This window comes from Mus caroli, unplaced genomic scaffold (assembly GCF_978045245.1).
Source record: "Mus caroli unplaced genomic scaffold, Mus_caroli_1 scaffold_20, whole genome shotgun sequence".
Lineage (NCBI taxonomy): Eukaryota > Metazoa > Chordata > Mammalia > Rodentia > Muridae > Mus > Mus caroli.
Genome location: NW_028227275.1, coordinates 14,896,622 through 14,916,805, shown reverse-complemented (window position 1 = coordinate 14,916,805; position 20,184 = coordinate 14,896,622). Strand labels below are relative to the sequence as shown.

The 20,184-nt window shown below is 48.6% G+C and overlaps 1 protein-coding gene across 2 annotated transcripts; it reads right to left on the bottom strand.

The window, feature by feature from the left end:
• Positions 1–899: 899 nt before the first annotated feature.
• Positions 900–19,692, bottom strand: Actr1a (actin related protein 1A). Of its 2 annotated transcripts, XM_021151888.3 has the most exons (11): positions 19,543–19,692; positions 11,738–11,802; positions 9,272–9,347; positions 8,476–8,601; positions 6,547–6,671; positions 5,195–5,411; positions 4,520–4,612; positions 3,665–3,839; positions 3,516–3,577; positions 2,720–2,760; positions 900–2,574 (listed from the first exon to the last, which is right to left on the bottom strand). In XM_021151888.3, the coding sequence occupies exons 1-11, from the start codon at positions 19,588–19,590 to the stop codon at positions 2,472–2,474; spliced, it is 1,131 nt and encodes a 376-aa protein (XP_021007547.1). In that variant the 5' UTR covers positions 19,591–19,692; the 3' UTR covers positions 900–2,471. The 2 variants fall into 2 exon arrangements, with proteins under 2 accessions (XP_021007547.1, XP_029328531.1); XM_029472671.2 differs by lacking the exon at positions 3,516–3,577.
• Positions 19,693–20,184: the final 492 nt, after the last annotated feature.

The following is a 20,184-nucleotide window of genomic DNA, read 5'->3' as shown; positions in this document are numbered from 1 at the left end:
GATACAGGAACTTGAGACAAGGTTTCTCTGTGGAGCCCTGGCTGTCCTGAAACTCACTGTAGACCAGACTGGCCTCACCCTCAGAGATCCGTCTGCCTCTGCATCTTGAGTGCTGGGATAAAAGGCGATCACCACTACACCCCGCTCCCTTAACTTAAAGAGGAATTTGTTATTACATTTGTTTATGTATGTGTAGGTCAAAGGTCAGTTTGCTGCATAGAGTCGGTTCTATGTGGGTCCTGGGAGTCAAACACAGATGGACAGAATTGTTGGTACCTGCCCTCAGTCTGCAGTCATCTCACTGAATCAAGCTCTTCATCTTACATCCCCAAATGGCTTGTGGGTGGGTGGGTGGGTGGGGCTGAGGGTAGAAAGCAGGGCTGCATGCATGTTAGGCAAGTGCTCTGCTACTGAACTGTAAACCCCAGCTCTCTCTTCATTTTGAGACAGGATCTCATTACGTTGTGGAGACTGGCTCAGAACTTATTCTGTAACCCACACAGTCCTTAAACATGAGAGTCTCCTGCCTTGGTCTCCTGAGTAGCTAGGATTACAGGCCTGGTTCAAATGTCTTATGCAAAACGAGTTTTAAGAACGTGGGCCAGGCGTGGTGCACATCTTTAACCTCAGCACTTGGGAGGTAGATCTTTGAGTTCAAGGTCAGCCTGGTCTAAGGAAGAGTTCCAGGACAGCCAGGACTGTTGTTACACAGAGAAACCCTGTCTCAGAAAAAAACCAACAAAACCCATTTTCAGAGATGAAGTCAGGCTGCACCCACAGATTTGAGTATACATAGGAATTAGACCCTCAATTCTCTTCCCATCCATCCTACAGGTTCGGGTATGGTCTGCATATCTCTTCCTACCAGGCACTGGTCACAGAAAGAGGTCAGACTGATGTACCTATCGGAACGACTTTATTTAAGTACACTGGGCCCCACCAGGCAATGTGGCTTCGCGAGGCTGTGCAAGGGACAGGCTTGGGCTAAGAGGTGAGCTGGTTATGCGCACTGCAGTCCATGGGTTGCCACACTGATTCCACACACACCAGCTTCGCTTTACATCTGGCAGGGGCCTTTGGTCATAGGATGGCGGAGAAAGAATACTGTCTGGAATCTGGAACTGAGGCGAGACTTGGTGTCACGGGTGAGGGTGCCGGTGAAGACAGGCTCACCCTAGCTTGTACCAGGAACAAAGGCCCTTGGACCACTTCTGAGAGCAAGGCTGGCACCCATTAGGTCTTGGCACTTTGGTCAGCCCCTTCTCTCCAATCTGACCAACCCAGAAGGGGCCTCCCTGCCATTTAGTCCACTGGTCAATTAGAGTGGCAAAAGGCAACATGGTTAACTGCAGCTTGCTTTGTTTTAAAGGGTCTAGATCTCCAACACACCTCCCTCGCAAGGGGCCTCTGCCACAGAGAGATGCTACTTTCTGTCTTAGAAAATCCAACCACAACCAGCCTGTTGGTTCCAAGGCAGTAGGCAAGTGGGGTTAGGAGAAAGGAAGAGGCTGGCTGGGGTGCCTTCGTGTACAGCCTCCAATCACACAGGGTCCTGAGGCCCATGAATACTGTCAGTTCTCCATCAGCAGGGAATGACAGAGGCCTGGATGCTATGGGAAGCCTAGATGCTGTAAACATTAGTGTAAGCAAGGTGACTGGTGGGCAGGAGACAGCGAGCCCTCTCTGTAGTCCCTTTACTGAACAAACACTTCAATAAATAAAACTGTGATGATGGCATCGAAACCAGGACATAGGAGAAGCCAACAGCAGGACCTGCAGCCCACAGTCCTTACAGTATCTCAGGGCCCCTGGATGTGGCTGGGGCTTGTAAATTAACCCTGAACCTATCTCCTGTCCTCAAATGCCCAGTGTGGTCCTAATCCCTACCTGGTTCCCAGGTGGACACAAGTGTACCCTGCTCTCTCTTGAACCCAGTCTCTAACCACGGCTAGACTGCTTTTTCAGTCTCCCAAATCCAAAATGAAACAAAACCGGGCAGAACTTAACCCCAGCCCCAGTTCTCAGTCTGATCCAGAGGCATGGACAGCACAGAAGGATGAGCAGGGGAGACAGTAGCTGCCTCTGGCCTCAGGGCACTCGGGTGGGGTGGGGTGGGGTGGGGCCAGCCCAGCCTAGATCGGCAGCAGCAAGGTCTCTCTATGGTAGTAACCATAGTTCCGCACAGCCAGACAAAGGCCTGGCTGAGAAAGGAGTGGGCCTCTGCCAGAGCTCTTCCTGTAAGGGGCCAGTTAGTAGTCAACCCCAGGCCTCAGGCCATCACCATCGTGGGTAGTTCAATGTCCTCTCTGGGCCCAGGATCTCTGGGCCACACGGCACTCGATAGTCGCACACACTCATACATACCCACACACTCATTCACACACACAGGCAGTTCCTCTCAAACACTCCAACTCAAGAAAGCGAGTTTTAAAGTGGAGTTAACTTCAGAGAGAGGTGGTGATGTTGCAACATTAGAAGGTTTTCCTGTGGATGGATCGGGCACCGTCTTCTTCATATTCTTTCTTAGAGACCCACATCTTCTTAAAGGTGTCCAGGGAAGCAAGGATAGAACCTCTGGGGTGGAGAAAACCCAAAGAAGCAGTATAAGTAAGTGACACTGTGCAGCCGGTCCATCCCCCGGGAACAAGGTAGGATGGTAGGATGGTGGAATGGTCAGAACCTTGCTTCCCATTCTGCTCTTATTACATGGGCTACTCACCCAATCCATGTGGAATACAGTCTCTCCTGGGGTGCAGATATCTGCAGAAGGGGATGGGAAGAGGAATCTAAGACACCCAGGCCCCACCTCCCCACCCCATCATCCCTCTCTTTTACATTTGTGTGTGTGTAGCATATGCACATGTGTGTATGCACACGTATGTGTGCATGGAGGCCCAGTGTTGACATCTGGTGTCTTCCTTGATCACACTCTACTTTACTTACTGAAGCAAGAGTCTCTTCCTGAACTTGGAGCTTGCCAGTTCTAGCTCATCTACCTAGCCAGCTTGCCTTTGTTTTTATCTCCTAAACGCTGCCATTATAAGAGGCTGCCGTGCCTACCTGGCGTTGAGGTGAATTCTGGGGATCTGAAGTCTGATGCTCTGCTTGCACAGCAGTGCCGAGTCCACTGAACCATCCTCTCAGCCCACCCACATCCCTGCCCACCTTTTCACTCTGTCTCACTGCTAAATGTGGTGGACGCATGCCATGCAATAGGCTCTTCACAGGAGCTGTGGTCAGCCTGGCCCTACATGGAGAGAAACACTTCTGGCAGGAACCAGATTCATTCTTTTGGGCCCATCCTTGCCACATGAAACTCATCACTGAGCATTACAGGGGCTCTGTCTGGAGAGGGCATGGCAGCAGTAAGGTCAAACTGTCAACTCAGTTCTCCTGAAAGGCCTTAGCTAGGACCATGGGGCACCAGGGCTGCATTGCCTGGAGGGGAATGGAACACCACATCCCCCGAGTCCCTGGAGCCCCGCTGTACCCGCCCAACCTCTGGTCCACCCTACCCTGATCTTCACGTCTTTTGGAGCTAGTTTCTTCACTTCACTCAGTAGCCTGTCTCCAAAACCTAAAAAAAAAAAGAGCAGAAAAGAGACCCTCAGATGAATTCTTTGGGCATCCAATCCCCTGTAGGGTCACGAGAGGAAAGACCAACCTTTGAACAGGGTAGAACCTCCTGAGAGGACAATGTTGGAAAACAGTGTACGCCGTAAATCCATGTCTGACTTCTGGATAGCAAACACCAGCACCTCATGGATACCTTCACTCTCCTCGCCAATCAAGTCCGGCCTGAACAGCAGCTCAGGGGCCCGGAACCGGGAAGGGCCAATCTGTAGGGTACAGAGCCAGCTTAGGAGGTTGGGCTGGGACTGAGATCCCTGGAACTGGGAACAGAAGAGGTCTTTCTGCCTATCTCTTAGGATTAGGTGTCTGTGAAGACAAAACTTCTGTGACAAGGGCCTCAAGAAGCAAAGGCAGGGCTCCTGGGAACAACTGGAAGAAACAGTTCTGGGGAACTGGGGAGGGAAGTGCTTACCTACCAGTAGCTCTGGCATTTCCTCGCTAAGAGATCTTTGGCATTAACACTCTTGGAAATGTCTTATCAGTGGGAGTTCCAGGAGCAGTGACTTTGCTACTCTGTACTCAGGAATGGTTAAAGACAGCAAGCACTACATCCCCACCTCCCTAGGGTCTTTCCAGAGCTGCTCCCTTTTTTTTTTTTTTTTTTTTTGGTTTTTCGAGACAGGGTTTCTCTGTGTAGCCCTGGCTGTCCTGGAACTCACTTTGTAGACCAGGCTGGCCTCGAACTCAGAAATCCGCCTGCCTCTGCCTCCCGAGTGCTGGGATTAAAGGCGTGCGCCACCACGCCCGGCGAGCTGCTCCCTTTTATAGAGAGAAGCACAAGGCTTCTTGTGCTGTAGGTCTGCCATTCAGGCCCTTGCAGGACCTTCTGCTGAGTCCAAAGCTTAATGGTCGGTGTGAGGGGAAAGGAGAAAAATGTGGTCACTACCTCAATGGTGCTGCCATCGGGCAGGTAGTACTGAGCCTTCTCTGTCTCCAGTGTCTCATCCTTCTGGGGGTTTATGGACAGGTAGCAAGCTCTCTGCAGAATCAAACATGGCAGGCATATTTGCAGGAATCCTAGTGCACTCTCAGGCAAAGTCCCACTGCCTGTCTGCAGTGACTGCCTAAAAGTGCTCGCTCACAAGCAGGGATAGAGGTCTGACACACTGTCCTGGGGACACTTAAAACCTGAGTTCTTGCTCTACTTTCCTGGTAGGCAAACCTAGGAACTTGGCTCAGTAGCTCCCAGGCCTGTGGCTACCTACGTTTATCCAGGCTCAGGCATTGTTCTCCTCCTACCTCTGCTATGGTTCTGGCTTCCCATGACCAGTTCAGAGGTCTCTCCACAACCATGCATGGTAAGAGGGTTCAATGTATTTATGCAGAAAAAGGCATTTCAACTTCTCCAAGGACGTGAACCTAAACTCAGGTACAGTGGCCTGCCAGGCTTAGGGACTGGAAACAGCTCCTTTCCCACGAGATGGCAGCATTCGAGAATGTGAAGGAAGGAGATGCACACAGGTCCATAGCCTGAGGACTTGCATAGGCGCATCACCCCTCTTCATTCTTCGGGTCACTATCCCCCCACCCCCCATCCCCCGGCCCACAGGTCACCACTCACTTCCTTTATGGCCTTGACAATCTCAAACTCGGAGGAGGAGTGGAAATCATAGCCCTCCTTCCGTAGGTAAAGGCGGAGGAAGCGCGAGACATCCCGGCCAGCGATGTCGATGCGCATGATGGAGTGAGGCATGGCGAAGCCTTCATAAATCGGGACTGCATGGGTGACACCATCCCCAGAATCCAACACCACGCCTGTGGTTCTGCCCGTGGCATAACTGAGGCAAAGGGACAAACAAATCACTGAGCCCCACAGCCTCTGGAGAGAAATCCATGTTAGTGCTCACAGTGAGTCCCGAGAGCTGAGCCTTGGTGCACTTTCCTCCTGCGCCCTCTGGGTGGGTGGGGCGCCAGGGAGACCTTGAAGTACTGAGCGAGGGGCAACGCTTCTCCAGCATCCTAAAGAACGGGACCCAAACTAAAGGGCAGTTTCAACTCCCAAGAGGAGGAAAAAGCAGCCAGCGGAGGAGAAAAGGAACTGCTTTTTGCTTTCCCAGAGAGCTATGTCTTTCCCACGCTGCCTCTGACATTAGCCCATAGTTTTTGTTTGTTTGTTTGTTTGTTTGTTTTTATTTTTAATATCCAAATGACAGACATGAGACTCAGGAATGGGGGCAAACCCTTCCTCGGGCTCAGCATTCAGACGTCAACAGGTAAAGTCAGCTTGCATACCTGTGTGCCGGGCAACTACTGCCAGCTGAGGATTTAGTCCTACAGGAATGCTGGCCCAGGAGTATCAGTCAGAGAGTTCCATTTATTCAGAGGTCAGAAATTTAGACTTGGCTATGAAACCCTTCAATTTATTTTTGTTTTGGGAAGGTGCTGGGGACCGAACCCTAGGCCTCTGTACATGCTAGGCCAGTGTTCATCCCCAGCCCAGGAAATCTCCCAGCCTGCAAATGCTGGCTCATGATTTGACCTTGTCAAATCCATAGTCTGTGTAGGTCACAGGGTACCATCTCAGCAGTTGGTGGAGGCAGGCAGGAGGCAGGGTGAGCAGCATGGCAGGTGTGGTGCTGTCTGGATCACAGGTATGCCAGCAGCCCAGCAGAACAGCTGGCACCCAGTCAACAGAGTGGATACTGGGGACACATTAAGGAACCTTGAGGAAGGGCCGAGACAGTGTAACCACAGACCTGGACCCCAGACCTGAGAGTCTGGGCACCTGCCACTTGTTGCCTTGGGGTTAACTGAGGAGCTTCCATGTCTACTCTCAGTAAGACTTTCTTCTCCTCACTACCTTAGCTCGCCCTCACGGGGGAGAGTGGGCGTATGTGGAGGCTTGGTCATTATGAGGCCACACAGTGGAGGCTTAGGTCACTGTGAGGCCACCCTAGCCCGGCTGCTACTCACAGGCTCAGCACGGCTTGCATGGAGATGAAGAGGGCCGGCACATTGAAGGTCTCGAAGAAGACTTCTGCAGCTCGCTCCCGGTTTTTCCGAGGGTTTAAAGGTGCCTCCGTTAGGAGCACAGGATGCTGGGGAAAGAGGCCCAGGAGGAGTCAGTGAGGGCAGCTTTCCACCCTGGTGACCCTGCCTTCAGAGTCTATAGTCCAGGGGGCCTTTGTCAGCTGAGGCTGTCACGAGCCATGCCTGAGTCGGTGTCTTTACTCTCCAATGTCACATCCTAAAGTCCCACTCTGTCCTTACTGAGTGCAACCCCTTGCCCTCCCAAAGGCCCCTGTGCCTGCTGTGGCCACCTACTTGTCAAGAAGATCTTGTTGAGTCATTAGACTGTAAATATACTTCAAAATATTAAATTTAACATTGATTTTTTAAAAAAAGATTTTGGTTTTTTGTGGTAATGAAAATTGTTTCCCATGCTAGGCAAGCACTCCTCAGAGAGCTACATCTCCAGCCCTTTTATTTACTTACTTACTTTTGTTATGTATTTTTCATTTTTTAGTGTTTTGTTTTTATTTTTTTGTTTGTTTGTTTTTGGTAATTAAAAAAAAAAAAGATGTATGTAGCCCCTGGCTGGCTTAGCACTTGCAATGTAAACCAGACAGGCCTCAGGCTCAAGAGATTCGCCTGCTTCTGCTTTCCAAGTGCTGGGATTAATGGCATGAGTGTACCACCAAGCCTGGGCTATTTACATTTTAATTACTTTAACTTATGTTTATGTCTGTGTATCTATCCATGTAAAGGCAGGTCGTGGTGGAGCTGGAGTTACATGGGGTTGTGACCCACCCCGCAGGGGCGCTGGGAACAGAGCTCAGGTTCTCTGGAAGAGCAGAAGTCGTTTTTAACTATTGCGCTGTCTCTCTAGTACACATGGAAGGGTTTTGAAAGCCTAACCGTCTCCTCTCCCTGAAAACTGCTACATTCTCCTTTTACCTCAAGAGTTGCTCCCTTGGAAGTTAACAGGTATGGGCTCTGACAGATATGGGTTCAAATCCCATCCCTACTCCTTTATTCATTAAATGATTTTGGAAATACCACTTGATTTTCTGATTTCCTTTTCCTTTAATTTCTATCTTTCTACATGCATTTATTTGGTGCACGCACACATGCACATGTGAAGGTCAAGGGTCACCTTGGAGAGCTGCTTCTCTCCTTCTACTTAGTATTTTGCTGCTCTAACTTTTTGTTTTGTTTTCTACTTCCTTGACCCGTAGGCCTGGCTGGCTTTAAAGAGGCTGCATAGCAAGGAACACCTTGAGCCCCCAGCCTCCTGGTATTACAATGTGTACCACCATACCCAGCCCGCTATCTGCTTGTTTGTAAGGGGGAGATAACTCTACCTAGGCCTTTTGGTTTTGTCATTTCTTATGTTTATTTATGAGTGTATATGTGTGTGCACATGTGTGGGTGCCCTCGGATGCCAGAAGACATCAGATCTGCCTGGAACTGGAGCTACCAATGGTTGTGAGCTGCCATGTGGGTGCTGGGAACCAAGCCGGGGTCCTCTGGGAGCATGGTAAGTGTTCTTAACCACAGAGCCAGCCATCTCTCTGGCCCCTATTTTTGTTTTTTGAGATAAGAGTCTTGCTATATAGCCCTAGATGGGTCTCAAACATTCCTCACCTGCTGCCTCTGCCTTCCAGGTGCTAGCCCTGTAAGCATATTACTATACCTAACTGCAGTGCTAATATATCAGTAGGAATGATATGGAGATAACACTACAGTGTATCTGGAAGTAGACAGCTCAGTGCTGGGCTATTTATACTCAAATGCTTTTGGCAGTCACCACAGTCATTCTTCTCCTCCTCGTCATCTCTGGGGTGGAGTTCTACCTAACTCGGCATCCTGCACAGGAGTGTCCTGCGCACAGGCCCTCACCTCCTCTGAGAAAGTCTGCAGCTGGTCCTTAGAGTAGACGTATTGCCAGATGCGTTCCATGTCGTTCCAGTCCTTGACGATGCCATGTTCCATGGGGTAGCGGATTGACAGCAGCCCCCGGTGCTCCTGCAAGTAGAGGCCATAGTCTGTAGCAGAGTCAGGCTCTGCCTGGCATCCTGCCCTCCCAGCCCGAGGGTACAGGCAGAATCACTGTCAAGGAACCTCAGCCTCCTGGGTCCCAGCCCTCACTGAATGTAGGCATTCTCTCTCTAAGTTGGAGGCTGGATGCTACAGGATGCTGCTGGACTCTCCGAGTGAGCAGCCGAGCAGCAGAGGCTTCCCGATTCCCATGACCCCCAGGCCCTGTGTACCCGCCTTGTTGCCTGGTTCTGGGGCGCAGTGTCTTGGCTCTTACCTAAGTTCTTGGAACCAAAATGGGCAGCAATGGCTCTGTAGTTATGTTTCCTAGAGCCTGTCTGAGGGCTTTGCCAAAGCTAGGGTAATGAACTCATACCTTGGATAGGCCAGATTGGATTTCCCCTCTGAATTGCTCTTGCCAAAAACATACCCAAGCCAATCAATCTAATGACTGCAAGACAGTGACAGGACACAGAATAACAGTGCCCTTTTCTAGACCGGTCTCTGCCCCACCACGTGGGGTTCCAGATATGTCTTCTTTAAGGTGAGAATCTGCTCTTGGGAGAAAAACAACCCCTTTCCTCATAGCTATGTTCACTGTGGTGGTCAGGCAAGTCCTCTGCAAACCCAAGACTTCTCCTGTTGGACGGGGAATTACCTCAGCTTTGGGGCCAATGAAGATGTCACCTTCGAGGGCTCCTGCCATGACACGAACATGTTTGGGTCTGCCCACACTGGAGAAGACAGCAGAAAGCAGTGTTTTTAGTTCAAGACAGATAGGAAAGAGCACAGTACAGATACACCAATGTCCCCTCGTTCTACTGTGCTTGTCTCTGAGCGGAGGGCTCAGTTAATTTCCATTTCCTTTCTTAGACTGTTCTCTGTGTTTGATATAAAGAACATGTACTATTTGAGTTACTTGCATATTATCTATTTTTGTTATTTTTTTTTATAAATAATACTTCTAGTTCTCCTTTTTTCCCAAAGTATATTAAATGGAGATAAATTCTAAATGGGGCTGCAGAAAAGGCTCAGCAGTTAAGAGCACTGTCTGCTCTTCCAGAGGTCCTGACTTTAGTTCACAGCAACTACAAGGTGGCTTACAACCCTCTATACTGGGATCTGATGCTCTCTTCTGGCATGCAGGTGTACATGTAGATAATATACTCAATAAATCTTAGAAAGGAAGAAAGGAAAGAAGAAAGGGAGAGAGAGAGAGAGAGAGAGAGAGAGAGAAAGGAAGGAAGGAAGAAAGGAAAAAGATCAAGAAGGCATCATTGGGCAAGGTGGCATATGCCTTTAAAAATAAAAAAGAGGCATAGGCAGGCGAATTTCTGAGTTCAAGGCTAGCCTGGTCTACAGAGTGAGAGAGTGAGTTCCAGGACAGCCAGGACTACACGAGAAACCCTGTCTCAAAACAAAACAAAACAACAAAACAAAACAAAAAAAACCCAACCAACCAACCAAGCAAAAAAAGGTCTTATAAATAATGATGAACTAAAAAATCTTGAGGAGCTGGGATAGAGCTCAGTGCATGCGGCTCTGGATTCATCTGTTTGTACAAAAAAGGAAAAAGTAAGAAAGAAAGGGAGGGGGGGAGGGAGGAAGGGAGGGAGGGATGGGGAGGGAGGGAAGGAAGGAAGGAAGGAAGGAAGGAAGGAAGGAAGGAAGAAAGGAAGGAAGGAAGGAAGGAGAGAAATCTCTTAAGTCCCTGTCCCAGGATTCCTGAGTCTGTGAGGCTGCTGCCCAGTGCCCCCCTTTCCTTCCTAGGTAAGGCCTCCCTAAGCCTACACCATCTTCTCCCTGTAATCTCTCCCTTGCAGAAAAGCTCTGAGTCCTCAGGCTAAGACAGCAAATGTGGTTTAATGTTAAATAAACTCTGGGCTGGAAAATGGGAGACTTACAAAGATTTTTTTTTTTTTTTTGGTTTTTTCGAGACAGGGTTTCTCTGTGTAGCCCTGGCTGTCCTGGCACTCACTTTGTAGACAAAGATTTTTTAAAATGTATTTGTGTGTCAATTTATGGGAGTCAGCTCTCTCTTTCCACCGAGTGGGTCCTGGGATCCAGTGCAGCTGTCAGGCTCGGGCAGGGACTTTACCTGCTGAGCCATCTCTGGCCGGGACCAGAGGATGTCAAAGAGAGAGTGGCTGAGGGTAGAAGGCCTGTTACAGTCCTGGTATTGAGGAAGTTGGGGTGCAGGATTGTCTGAACTCAAGAAACAGGGGTCAACCTGGCAATACAGGGAGACGCTGTTTAAAAAATAAATCTCTGTGGTTCTGAGTTACCAAGGATAAAATTGGTGATAGTAGATAGAATCTGACAGAGGTTTTTTTTTTTTTTTTCCCCTTTTTTTCTGAGACAGGGTTTCTCTGTGTAGCCCTGCTGTCCTGGAACTCAGAGATCTGGCTGCCTCTGCCTCCCAAGTGCTGGGATTAAAGGCGTGCGCCACCACGCCCGGCTGAGACAGGGCTTCTTAATGTTGTCCTGGAACTCTATGTAGATCTGGTTGGCCTCCCAAATGCTGGATTAAAGTCATGAGCCACACGCCCAGTCTTAGAATCAATTTTTTGTTTTTTGAGACAGGGTTTCTCTGTGTAACCTCAGTTGTCCTAAATTTCGCTTTGTGGATCACATTGACTTCAAACTCTGAGATACACCTGCCTCTATCTCTTGAGTGCTAGGATTAAAGGCATTGCGCTATCATGCCAGGAAGAATCAGACGTTTAAAAAGAGGACCAGCAAGATGGCTGAGTGGATGGAGGTTCTGATGTGCCAGGCAGTGACCTGAATTTGATTCCTGGGACGGCATTAAGCTGGGAGGAGTGACATGACTCCACAAAGTTGTGCTCTGACCACCTTTGACACATACTACAGCACCTAGCTCTTCCAACGCACACACACTCATGCTCACTTAAGAACAAAAGAGGCCTTTGCTGTACCCCTCAAACACGCCAGCCAGGTAATAACATCCCTTTGCTTATCCCAGACCCAGTCCAACTTCATCGCCTTGCTTACTGTTTTGGGTACCAAGGCTAACTTGAGGGAGAAGTCTTCCTCCTCTCAACAAGGCAGGGCAAAGATGACAAGATCTCAAGAATCACAACCAAGCCTCAAAATTACTTACTAGTTTGGAAAGCAGTATTTGGGGATCTGATCACCAGCAAAGCCAGCTTTAATCACACCGGATCCCTGGGGAGAGAGGACAAAGACAAGTGAGAGCAGCCACTATATGGCTCCATTTCCATGAAGAGAGAAAGCCTATATTTGTGCATATAACAGACATGTAGACAGGAGCATTGGGAATAATGAATACACACCCAGGAAGAGAAGGGACTAGAAGCAGCGAGCAGGACTTTGACTGCATCCTCAGTGAACTGTTCAAGTTCGCTGTAGTTTTCTCCTTGACTGTATGAAACATACCTTACTTTGAGTATTACATATAACGTTGATACAAATAATATGAATACATATGATGCTGACAGGGTCAGGGAGATGGCTCATCAGATCAAAGCACTTGCTATGCATGTCTGCTGAAGGGAGACTTACTCTCTGGTCTCCATGTGTGTGCTGTGGTATGTATACACCTGCACTCTCTACATACATATACAATAATAATAAATAAAATGAAATTTAAAATATGAATAAAGGGAAGAGAAAAAACCAGAAAGGATGAGAGATTGCAATTACCTAGAAGTCACATGCTTCATACACACTAGGGAGGCAGGAGAGCTGCATTCTTTCCCATCCTACTGGCACAGGACGCTTTTGACCTGCATTCCCACCTCAGGCTGCAGCGCTTCCTGTCCCCAGGTCTCTAGGACACATCCCACTAAAGTATCTTGCACTGATTCTGACAAAGGCATGCTCTCAGGCTCCTATTGAAGGGACAGAAGCACTACACGCCATAGAGGTTTTACAAGCCAGTGTTTTACTCCTTTGTCTTCTGACAATGAAGAGCAGGGAGGCCTTGATGACTTGTCTGAGGACAGAAGACGAGATGCAAATTCCTGCTCCAATATTTGTCCCGTTGGTTGAGTGCAGTACCAGGAAAGAACCGTTTTCTAACAAGCATCTCTCAGACCTTCCAGGACCCAACCCATGTAAACAGACTCTAGGCACGGATACCAACTATGTGCAGGAAAGACGCCAAGACCCGATCTTGCTTGGAAATACACTTTGTTATTCTTTGCTCCTGCTTCTGCTGCTTCTCCTCCTCTTCCTCCTCCTCCTCCTTCTTCTTTTTTTTTTAAGATTCTTTTTTTTTAATTTATATTAGTACAGTCAGATCCCATTACAGATGGTTGTGAGCCACCATGTGGTTGCTGGGAATTGAACTCAGGACCTCTGGAAGAGCAGTCAGTGCTCTTAACCACTAAGTCATCTCTCCAGTCCTCCTCTTCCTTCCTCCTTCTCCTCTTCCTCCTCCTCCTCCTCCAATCCCTTTTTTTTGGACAGGGTTTCTCTGTGTAGCCCTGGCTCTCCTAGAATTAATTCACTCTGTAGAACAGGCTGGCCTCACACTCACCTGCCTCTGCCTCCTGAGTGCTGGCATTACAGGCGTATGTCACCACACATTATCTTCCTTCTAATCTTAACTATGACCACACCTGGTTCCCATGTCCTCCCCCTACCTGAGCTGATCTGTACTCAACCACTTCCCCTGGGGCACAGCAAACTTCCAGAGACCACACAGTATCAATTAATACAAGAGATTCACAGGAGTCAAGATTGTCTGCACCAATGGCTTTCTTGCATGCCCTTGCTTCCCTGCTCCTGCTCCTCTACGGAGAGGGTTGAAGAGGTGATGGAGGTGATGAGGTAACCTTGGGTGTCTGCCTCTCGCAAGTCTGAGGACAGGGCTATGTATGGTGAGAAGTGGAAGAGGGACAGGGAAAGCAGTGTGAAGGGGAGAGCAGAAGAGAACAGGGGACAGCCAACCCTCTATCGGAGAAGAGAGCAAACAGGAGATACTGTAAAAACTCACTGGCAGCAGATTAGGAACCCAGGAAGGTACAGTTGTGAAATGAACTCAAAGCCTAAGAAAGAGGGGGAATTCTTCTCCTGCCAACCCCGGGGCCTGGATGGGTGGGTGGGAACAGCACTGTGCGCAAGATCTTCAGGAACCTGTTCAAGTTTCTTACTAATTGTTCATTGTCTTCATCAGGGCGTGGGATGCCAAAAGACTAGATGGCTCTCCTGGCAGGGGACCAAGACATGAGAAATGAAGGTGCAATCTTTACCTTAGACCCAGATTTAAATTTATTTACATGAGACAGGATTTCATACATCCCAGGATGGCCTCAAACCTGTTCTGTAGCAGAAAGTGACCCTGAGTTTCTATTTCTCTGCCTCTACTTCTTTAATGCTGGGATTGCAGGCATGTGCTAACATACATATGCTCAGATCTGAATATTTTTAAGAATTGATTTTCCAAGTTGTCTGCTTTTTAGATTACTAGCACAAAACCAAGTCTGGGTAACAGACAGGTTATGATGTTAGGCTCAGCTACCCATAGTGACACACATACATAGCCTGTAAGCAATCCCAATCGAAGGCTGATGCAGGAAGAGCCACAGTTTAAGCAAGCCACACAGCAAGACCCTGTCTCCAAAAAACCAAGCAAGAGGCTAGAGATACGGCTCAGCAGTTAAGAGCACTGACTGGTCTTCCAGAGGATCCAAGTTGGATTTCCAGCATCCACACTGTGGCTCACAATGGCCAGTACTCCAGTGTTAAGGGGATCTGATGCCCTCTTCAGGCCTCCTCATGTACTGCATGCATGATATGAAAAGACATTCAGGCAAAACTAGTAGATCTCAAAAATACTCAAACCCAAAGCCAAGTGAAGCATTGCCAGCTTCATGTACTGGCCTCTGGTTTTCTAGTTAGAGTATAAGAGACCCAGCTGAAATCCTGAGCTTTCTTGAACGGTAACCCTAGCCCTCACTATTACCTGCACCATGACAACACATGGATCTCACTGCCCTGTTAGAATTTGTGCTTCCTATTTTTCTCTACTTCATTCCAAGTTCTTCAAGATCAGAGACTTCACAAGGCAGTATCGGTCATTTGCCACACGCTCAAGAGACTAGAGGGTGAGAGTTTAGTTTATGAGCAAAAGATTGGCAGAAAGTTGCCAGGCATGGTGGCAGATGTCTTTAACCCCAGCACTCAGGAGCCAAGGCAGGCAAGTTTTGAGTTTAAGGCCAGCCTGGTCTACAAAGGAAGTTTCAAGATAGCCAGGGATATTCCTGTCTTAGAAAGAAAGAAAGAAAGAAGTTGGCAGACAGCAGGATATACTGGTGCACACCTTTAATCTCAGCACTCAGAGGGAAGAGGCATGTGGATCTGTGAGTTCATGGTCTGTCTGGTATACAAAGTGAGAGCCTGTCTCAAAAAACAACAGAAAAATTTAAAACTTAAAAAAAAAAAAAAAAAGATGGTGGAGGAAACCTAAATTCTGAGCCTGAGCAAACACCAGGAACGCCAGTGAGCAGCCCCAGGCAGAGGTGGTGCAGGGAAGACAGAGCAGCTCAGGGAGGGGTGCTTTCAGAGGAACCAGACCCAGCTTGTCCCCATGGCCCTAGCAGGCCTGCCAAGACAAGGCGTGGACCAACCATCAGACAGGAGGTGGTGAGATGAGGTGCTGTGTTCTGCGAGCTGCCCCTTGCAGCACACAGGACTGACTGTGTGTGCACCAGACAATGCACTGCCACCCAGCTACACACTTCAGCAAAGGAAAGAACAAACACTCTGTGGTGGTTTCCTGAAGACGGAGTCTCATGCAATGTTTGATCTATGCAGACTAAAGTCAGCTCCCCCACTGACCGTTCTCCTGATGCACGCAGCAAGCAGCTGCAGGCTGCGGCTTGGGAAAATTGATTCTTAAGGACTTCAGGTTGTGTGATGTGCCGAGAAAAAGGCTCATGGTCTTCCATCTAACAAGTAAAGACTAGATTCTGAGAGAGGTGGGGCCACGGGCTCTAGGACAGAGGTTGTTAATTGGTTCATTTTGGTCCTAAGCCTTTGGTTTGGTTCCAAAAATATTTTAAAGACAAAAAACTTATTGAGATAAAATGTACGTGTCACATATATCATTTACTAATTCAAGGTACAGTACAATTCAATGTTTTTAGTGGAGTCAGAATTGTATATAACCGGTGTAGCCATATAGCCAAGGTTGGCCACACACTTGTAATTAATAGAAGAGCTTTTTTTTAATCACTCAAAAATTGGCCCTGCGCCCCCAAACAGTGCTTCTGCATCAGCTGTATCCATCCCCTAGCACCATGCAACCCCCAGCCTACCTGGGTTTGTCAATCACAGCACACTTTATATTAGCTGGCAATGCTCACAAATGTGAGACTGCAGGTGAAACCGTCTTTATACTTTTCTGGAAAAATTGGAACAGCCCGGTATGGTGGTACACAGATGTAATCTCGGCTTGCAGGGGACAGGAAGGCAGGACCTTTAGCTGAGTGTTGTCTACATGAGTCTGCAGGGAGCCAGAGCCTCACAGTGAGAGTCTTTTTTAAGGAAAGAGTCAAGGACTGGAGAGATGGCTCATCTATTAAGGCACTTGTTGATTATCCACAGGACACAGGCTCCCGAGGATCAACTCAGACGCTCTCAACTGGCTATCAATTCCAGCCCCAGGGCATCCGATGCCCTCTCCTGGCTTTCTCAGGCACTGCATGTATGTGGTGCATGTATATAAATCTCAGAAAAGAAAACAGAAACAAGGGGCTGAAGAGACGGTCCATCAGTCCGTTCAGAGTGCTTGCTGTTCTTGTACTTGCTGTTCTTCTGGAGGACTGGAGTCAGGTTCCTAGCATCCTCACTGAGAGGCTCACAACCACCACTCCAGCTCCAGGGATCCGAGGCAGGGGAGCTGGTGGGATGAGCAGACTGCTTCTGCACTGCTAATGCCAACGCAAAACTGATAACTCTTTAAAAGAAAAAAAAAAAGCTTTTTTGTTTGTTTTTGGTTTTTTGGTTTTTTTTTTTTTTTCCAAGACAGGGTTTCTCTGTGTAGCCCTGGCTGTCCTGGAACTCACTCTGTAGACCAGGCTGGCCTCAAACTCAGAAATCCACCTGCCTCTGTCTCCGAAGTGCTGGGATTAAAGGCGTGTGCCACCACTGCCCAGCAAGCCTTTCTTTTAATTATGTGTATATGTGTACGTCTTGTGTGGGGGTCTGTGTATGTGAGTGTAAGTGCTTTCAGACCGAAGAGGATGTCTGAGCCTCTGGAGCTTCAGTGACAGGTCACAACCTGTCTATGTGGGTGCCAGGAACCAAGCTTTGGTCCTCTGTAAGGGTACTGAGCACTCTTAACTGCTGAGCCATTTCTCCAGACTGAGATAGATTTTTCTGTGCCTTTTTTTTTTCTTTCAACAACTAAGGAAAAGGTAGAGCTAACACATAGGAACTGGCTAAAGACTTAAGTAGTTGGTTTGTCTAGATATTAACATTGAGAACAAAATATTACAAAGACCCTGTCTCAAACAAACAAAAGAAAAAAGTGTCAATCACTCATTTACAGTGTTACATAGCTGAGTCCCCTCATCTTGATTGGGTCCTTTACTCCTGCCCCAACACTGGACATCTTTGTTATCATGACAGAGATCACTAGTTGTCTATTCACCCACTTAGCCAATAAGGCTTTATTTTGTACATAGTCGTACCAGGCCTTAGGTACCGTGTAAAGAGAGGTGGGTAGGGAGAGCAGTGGAGGGCTGGAGAGATGGCTCATTAGTTAAGAGCACTAGTCTGAGTTCGAGGCCAGCCTGGTCTACAGAGTGAGTTCCAGGACAGCCAGGGCTACACAGAGAAACCCTGTCTCGAAAAACCAAAAAAAAAAAAAAAAAAAAGAGCACTAGCTGCAGCCCTTTGGAAGGAGCAGAGTTTGGATCCCTTCTGTACCGTATCCATGTTGGATGACCCATATCTGCCCGCAGCTCTAGCTCTAAGGAACTGAATGACCTCTTCTGGTCTCTAAAGGCGTGAACACACATGCTTTTGTACATGTGTGCACACACAAACAAAAGACAGACAGAAAGAATGAGAGAGAGAGAGAGAGAGAAGAGGAGAGGAGAGGAGAGGAGAGGAGAGGAGAGGAGAGGAGAGGAGAAGGGGGAGAAGCAGAGCATATGAGGGCCTTGGGTACTGCGTTGAGAGGGTAGAGGGACTAATACAAAATGAAGGATCTCACTTCCTTACCCACAAGGATTAAAAAGTCTACTGAGGCTAGTGAGGAAGACAAAAAACAAAACAAAACAAACCCCCAAAGTAACGTGTCACATTTAATTAACCTTGCTCCCACCCCCTGTTCCCAACAATGCCACATCTTAGAGGCTGGCTTCAAACAATGACCTTGCATTTCTGACTTTCCTGCCTCCACCTCTCTAGTGCTGGGATTCCAGACCCGGACCACCATACCTGATTATACACCAAGTTTATGCTGTGCTGAGGATGGAGCCCAGGATTTCACGCATGTCAGACAAGCAATACCATCTGGGCTATACACCCCCAGCCTCAGCCTCCCTTTTAAAAAGGCAGTTCACAACAAATAAAACCGCCTTCCTTGAAGAACTTGGAACCAGATTCCTGTGTGAGTCTTGGATCCTCAACTCCTAAAGTGGGTGGTTTGAAAAACCTCCCCAATCCTCCTGTTCCTGCATAAACAGGAGAAAGCAACCTCAATCCACCTACGACACAAAGAAAAGAACCTAGTGGCATGTCCAGGTCCCAGAGGGCCGGAACATCACAGTGACTCTGAAAAGGTCAGCCTAGGTCAGAGGGAACTGGTAGTTTGCCTCAGGGGAGGGACCCAGAAAGTACACAGGAAGATTCTAACCAGTGTGGGAGGGACCAAACCTTTGAGTGAAATTCAGAAATTAAGACAAATGTCCCTCCTCATAAAAGCAATACTTAAGTTCTTCCTATTTGTCTTTATCGATGCATGTGTGGAGCGGTGCTTAGCAAAGGATTACCATTTAGATAAGGCAATGAAGTTGTGGGGCACCATTGCTGTATGACCTTGGTCACCTCCACCTTCCGTGTTCGTACTGTGAAAAGAGGGGCAAACTTCCTCCTTAACCAGTCACTTTTTGGGAGGCTTCGACTTGCATGTTGGTGCAAAGCGTCCTGGAAACGCTAGCGCACCCGACAACCACTGTGTCTGACAATCCCCCTGCCTCTCACTTGGGCACTGCAAACATCAAAGCATCTCACCTGCTTTGTCACCCCCCTTTCTTCTTTACCTTGACTAACTATACTTTATAATCACAAAAATAACTGAAATCCCATGGACATTTCTGGCACCAGTTTGTCCGGCCCCACCCAGATACAGTTCACTAAATCGCCTCTCCAGCTCACACCCAAGGAAACTGTCCTTTTTCACCGGTGGACCAGCCATCGCCTTCCGCACCCTGAGTTGCCGAGCCAATCCCTACAGCTCTAGTGCACGGCACCGCCCCTTACAGAAGGGAAACACTATGGCGACCGGAAGAGCGACAAGCGCCGGAGCCAATGACTGCGGAGTGCTGTTCTAATCCGGCAAGGCCCAAAGGCGGGACCAATAGGCCAAGATAGACAGCAAGAGCAGCCAATTGAGTGATGGAAAACCAGAGCGAAGGCGGGTGTCGGGCTCTAAGAGAACGGTTAAGGCCCCCTGAGCCGAGGGTCCACGGACCCTTCCCGGGCTACAACTCTTTCCTTTGTCTACCCTCAAATTCTCCATTACACGGATGTTGTCTGGCCGCCCTGCCTTCAAACTATGGATGTGAGGAGGACGCGGGCGGCGGCAGCTGAACCCGCCTGACAGGCCGAGCCAGTGACAAAGAGCTGGCGGCCTAGGCTGAAACCGCGGAAACAATCCTTCCTGGAGGAGAACACAGTCCCTTTAAAGATAGGAAAGATGCTACTCACGTTGTCGATCACAACAGGCTGGTTGGCGATCACATCGTAGGACTCCATGGCAGAGGAATCTTTCCCTCCGAGGAAGGAACTGCCAGCCCGGTCCGCAGCAAACGCCACTGACACGCATGCGCAGTCTAGTCGCCGGTACTGGGCATCCAGGGAGCCGCCCGACCTCGCCTCGGAGGAACTACAATCCCCAGCATTCTTTGCACCAGGGCTTGCGCTCCAAACCCGGTCCCAGCCCGGTCGAGTTTAGGAGATTGGACAGTGTATTTCCTACACATGGTGCCATGGGGTCTGTAGTGTTTGTAGATTAAAGAGCCACAATGTTGATGATTATCTTGCATTACTGGATTTGAGATCCCTTCGAAGGGGTTTCCAGTACACTCTTAAATTATGGAGTCCGAAGTACTCGTGAGTACTTGTGATTGGATTTGTCAGTACTTCAGAGGCGGTTGAATTTTACAGAGTAATTCTATCTCTCAGCCATTCCTTCACTTGGGCAATACAAACCATTAATAAACATCTGTCGCTCAGTGGTAGAATGCTTGCCCAACACATATCCCAGCAGCACCGGGAGTGGTGCTGCATGCCTTTAATCCCACCACTTGGTACCACCAAAAGTAGCAGGATCTCTTGAGTTCGAGGCTA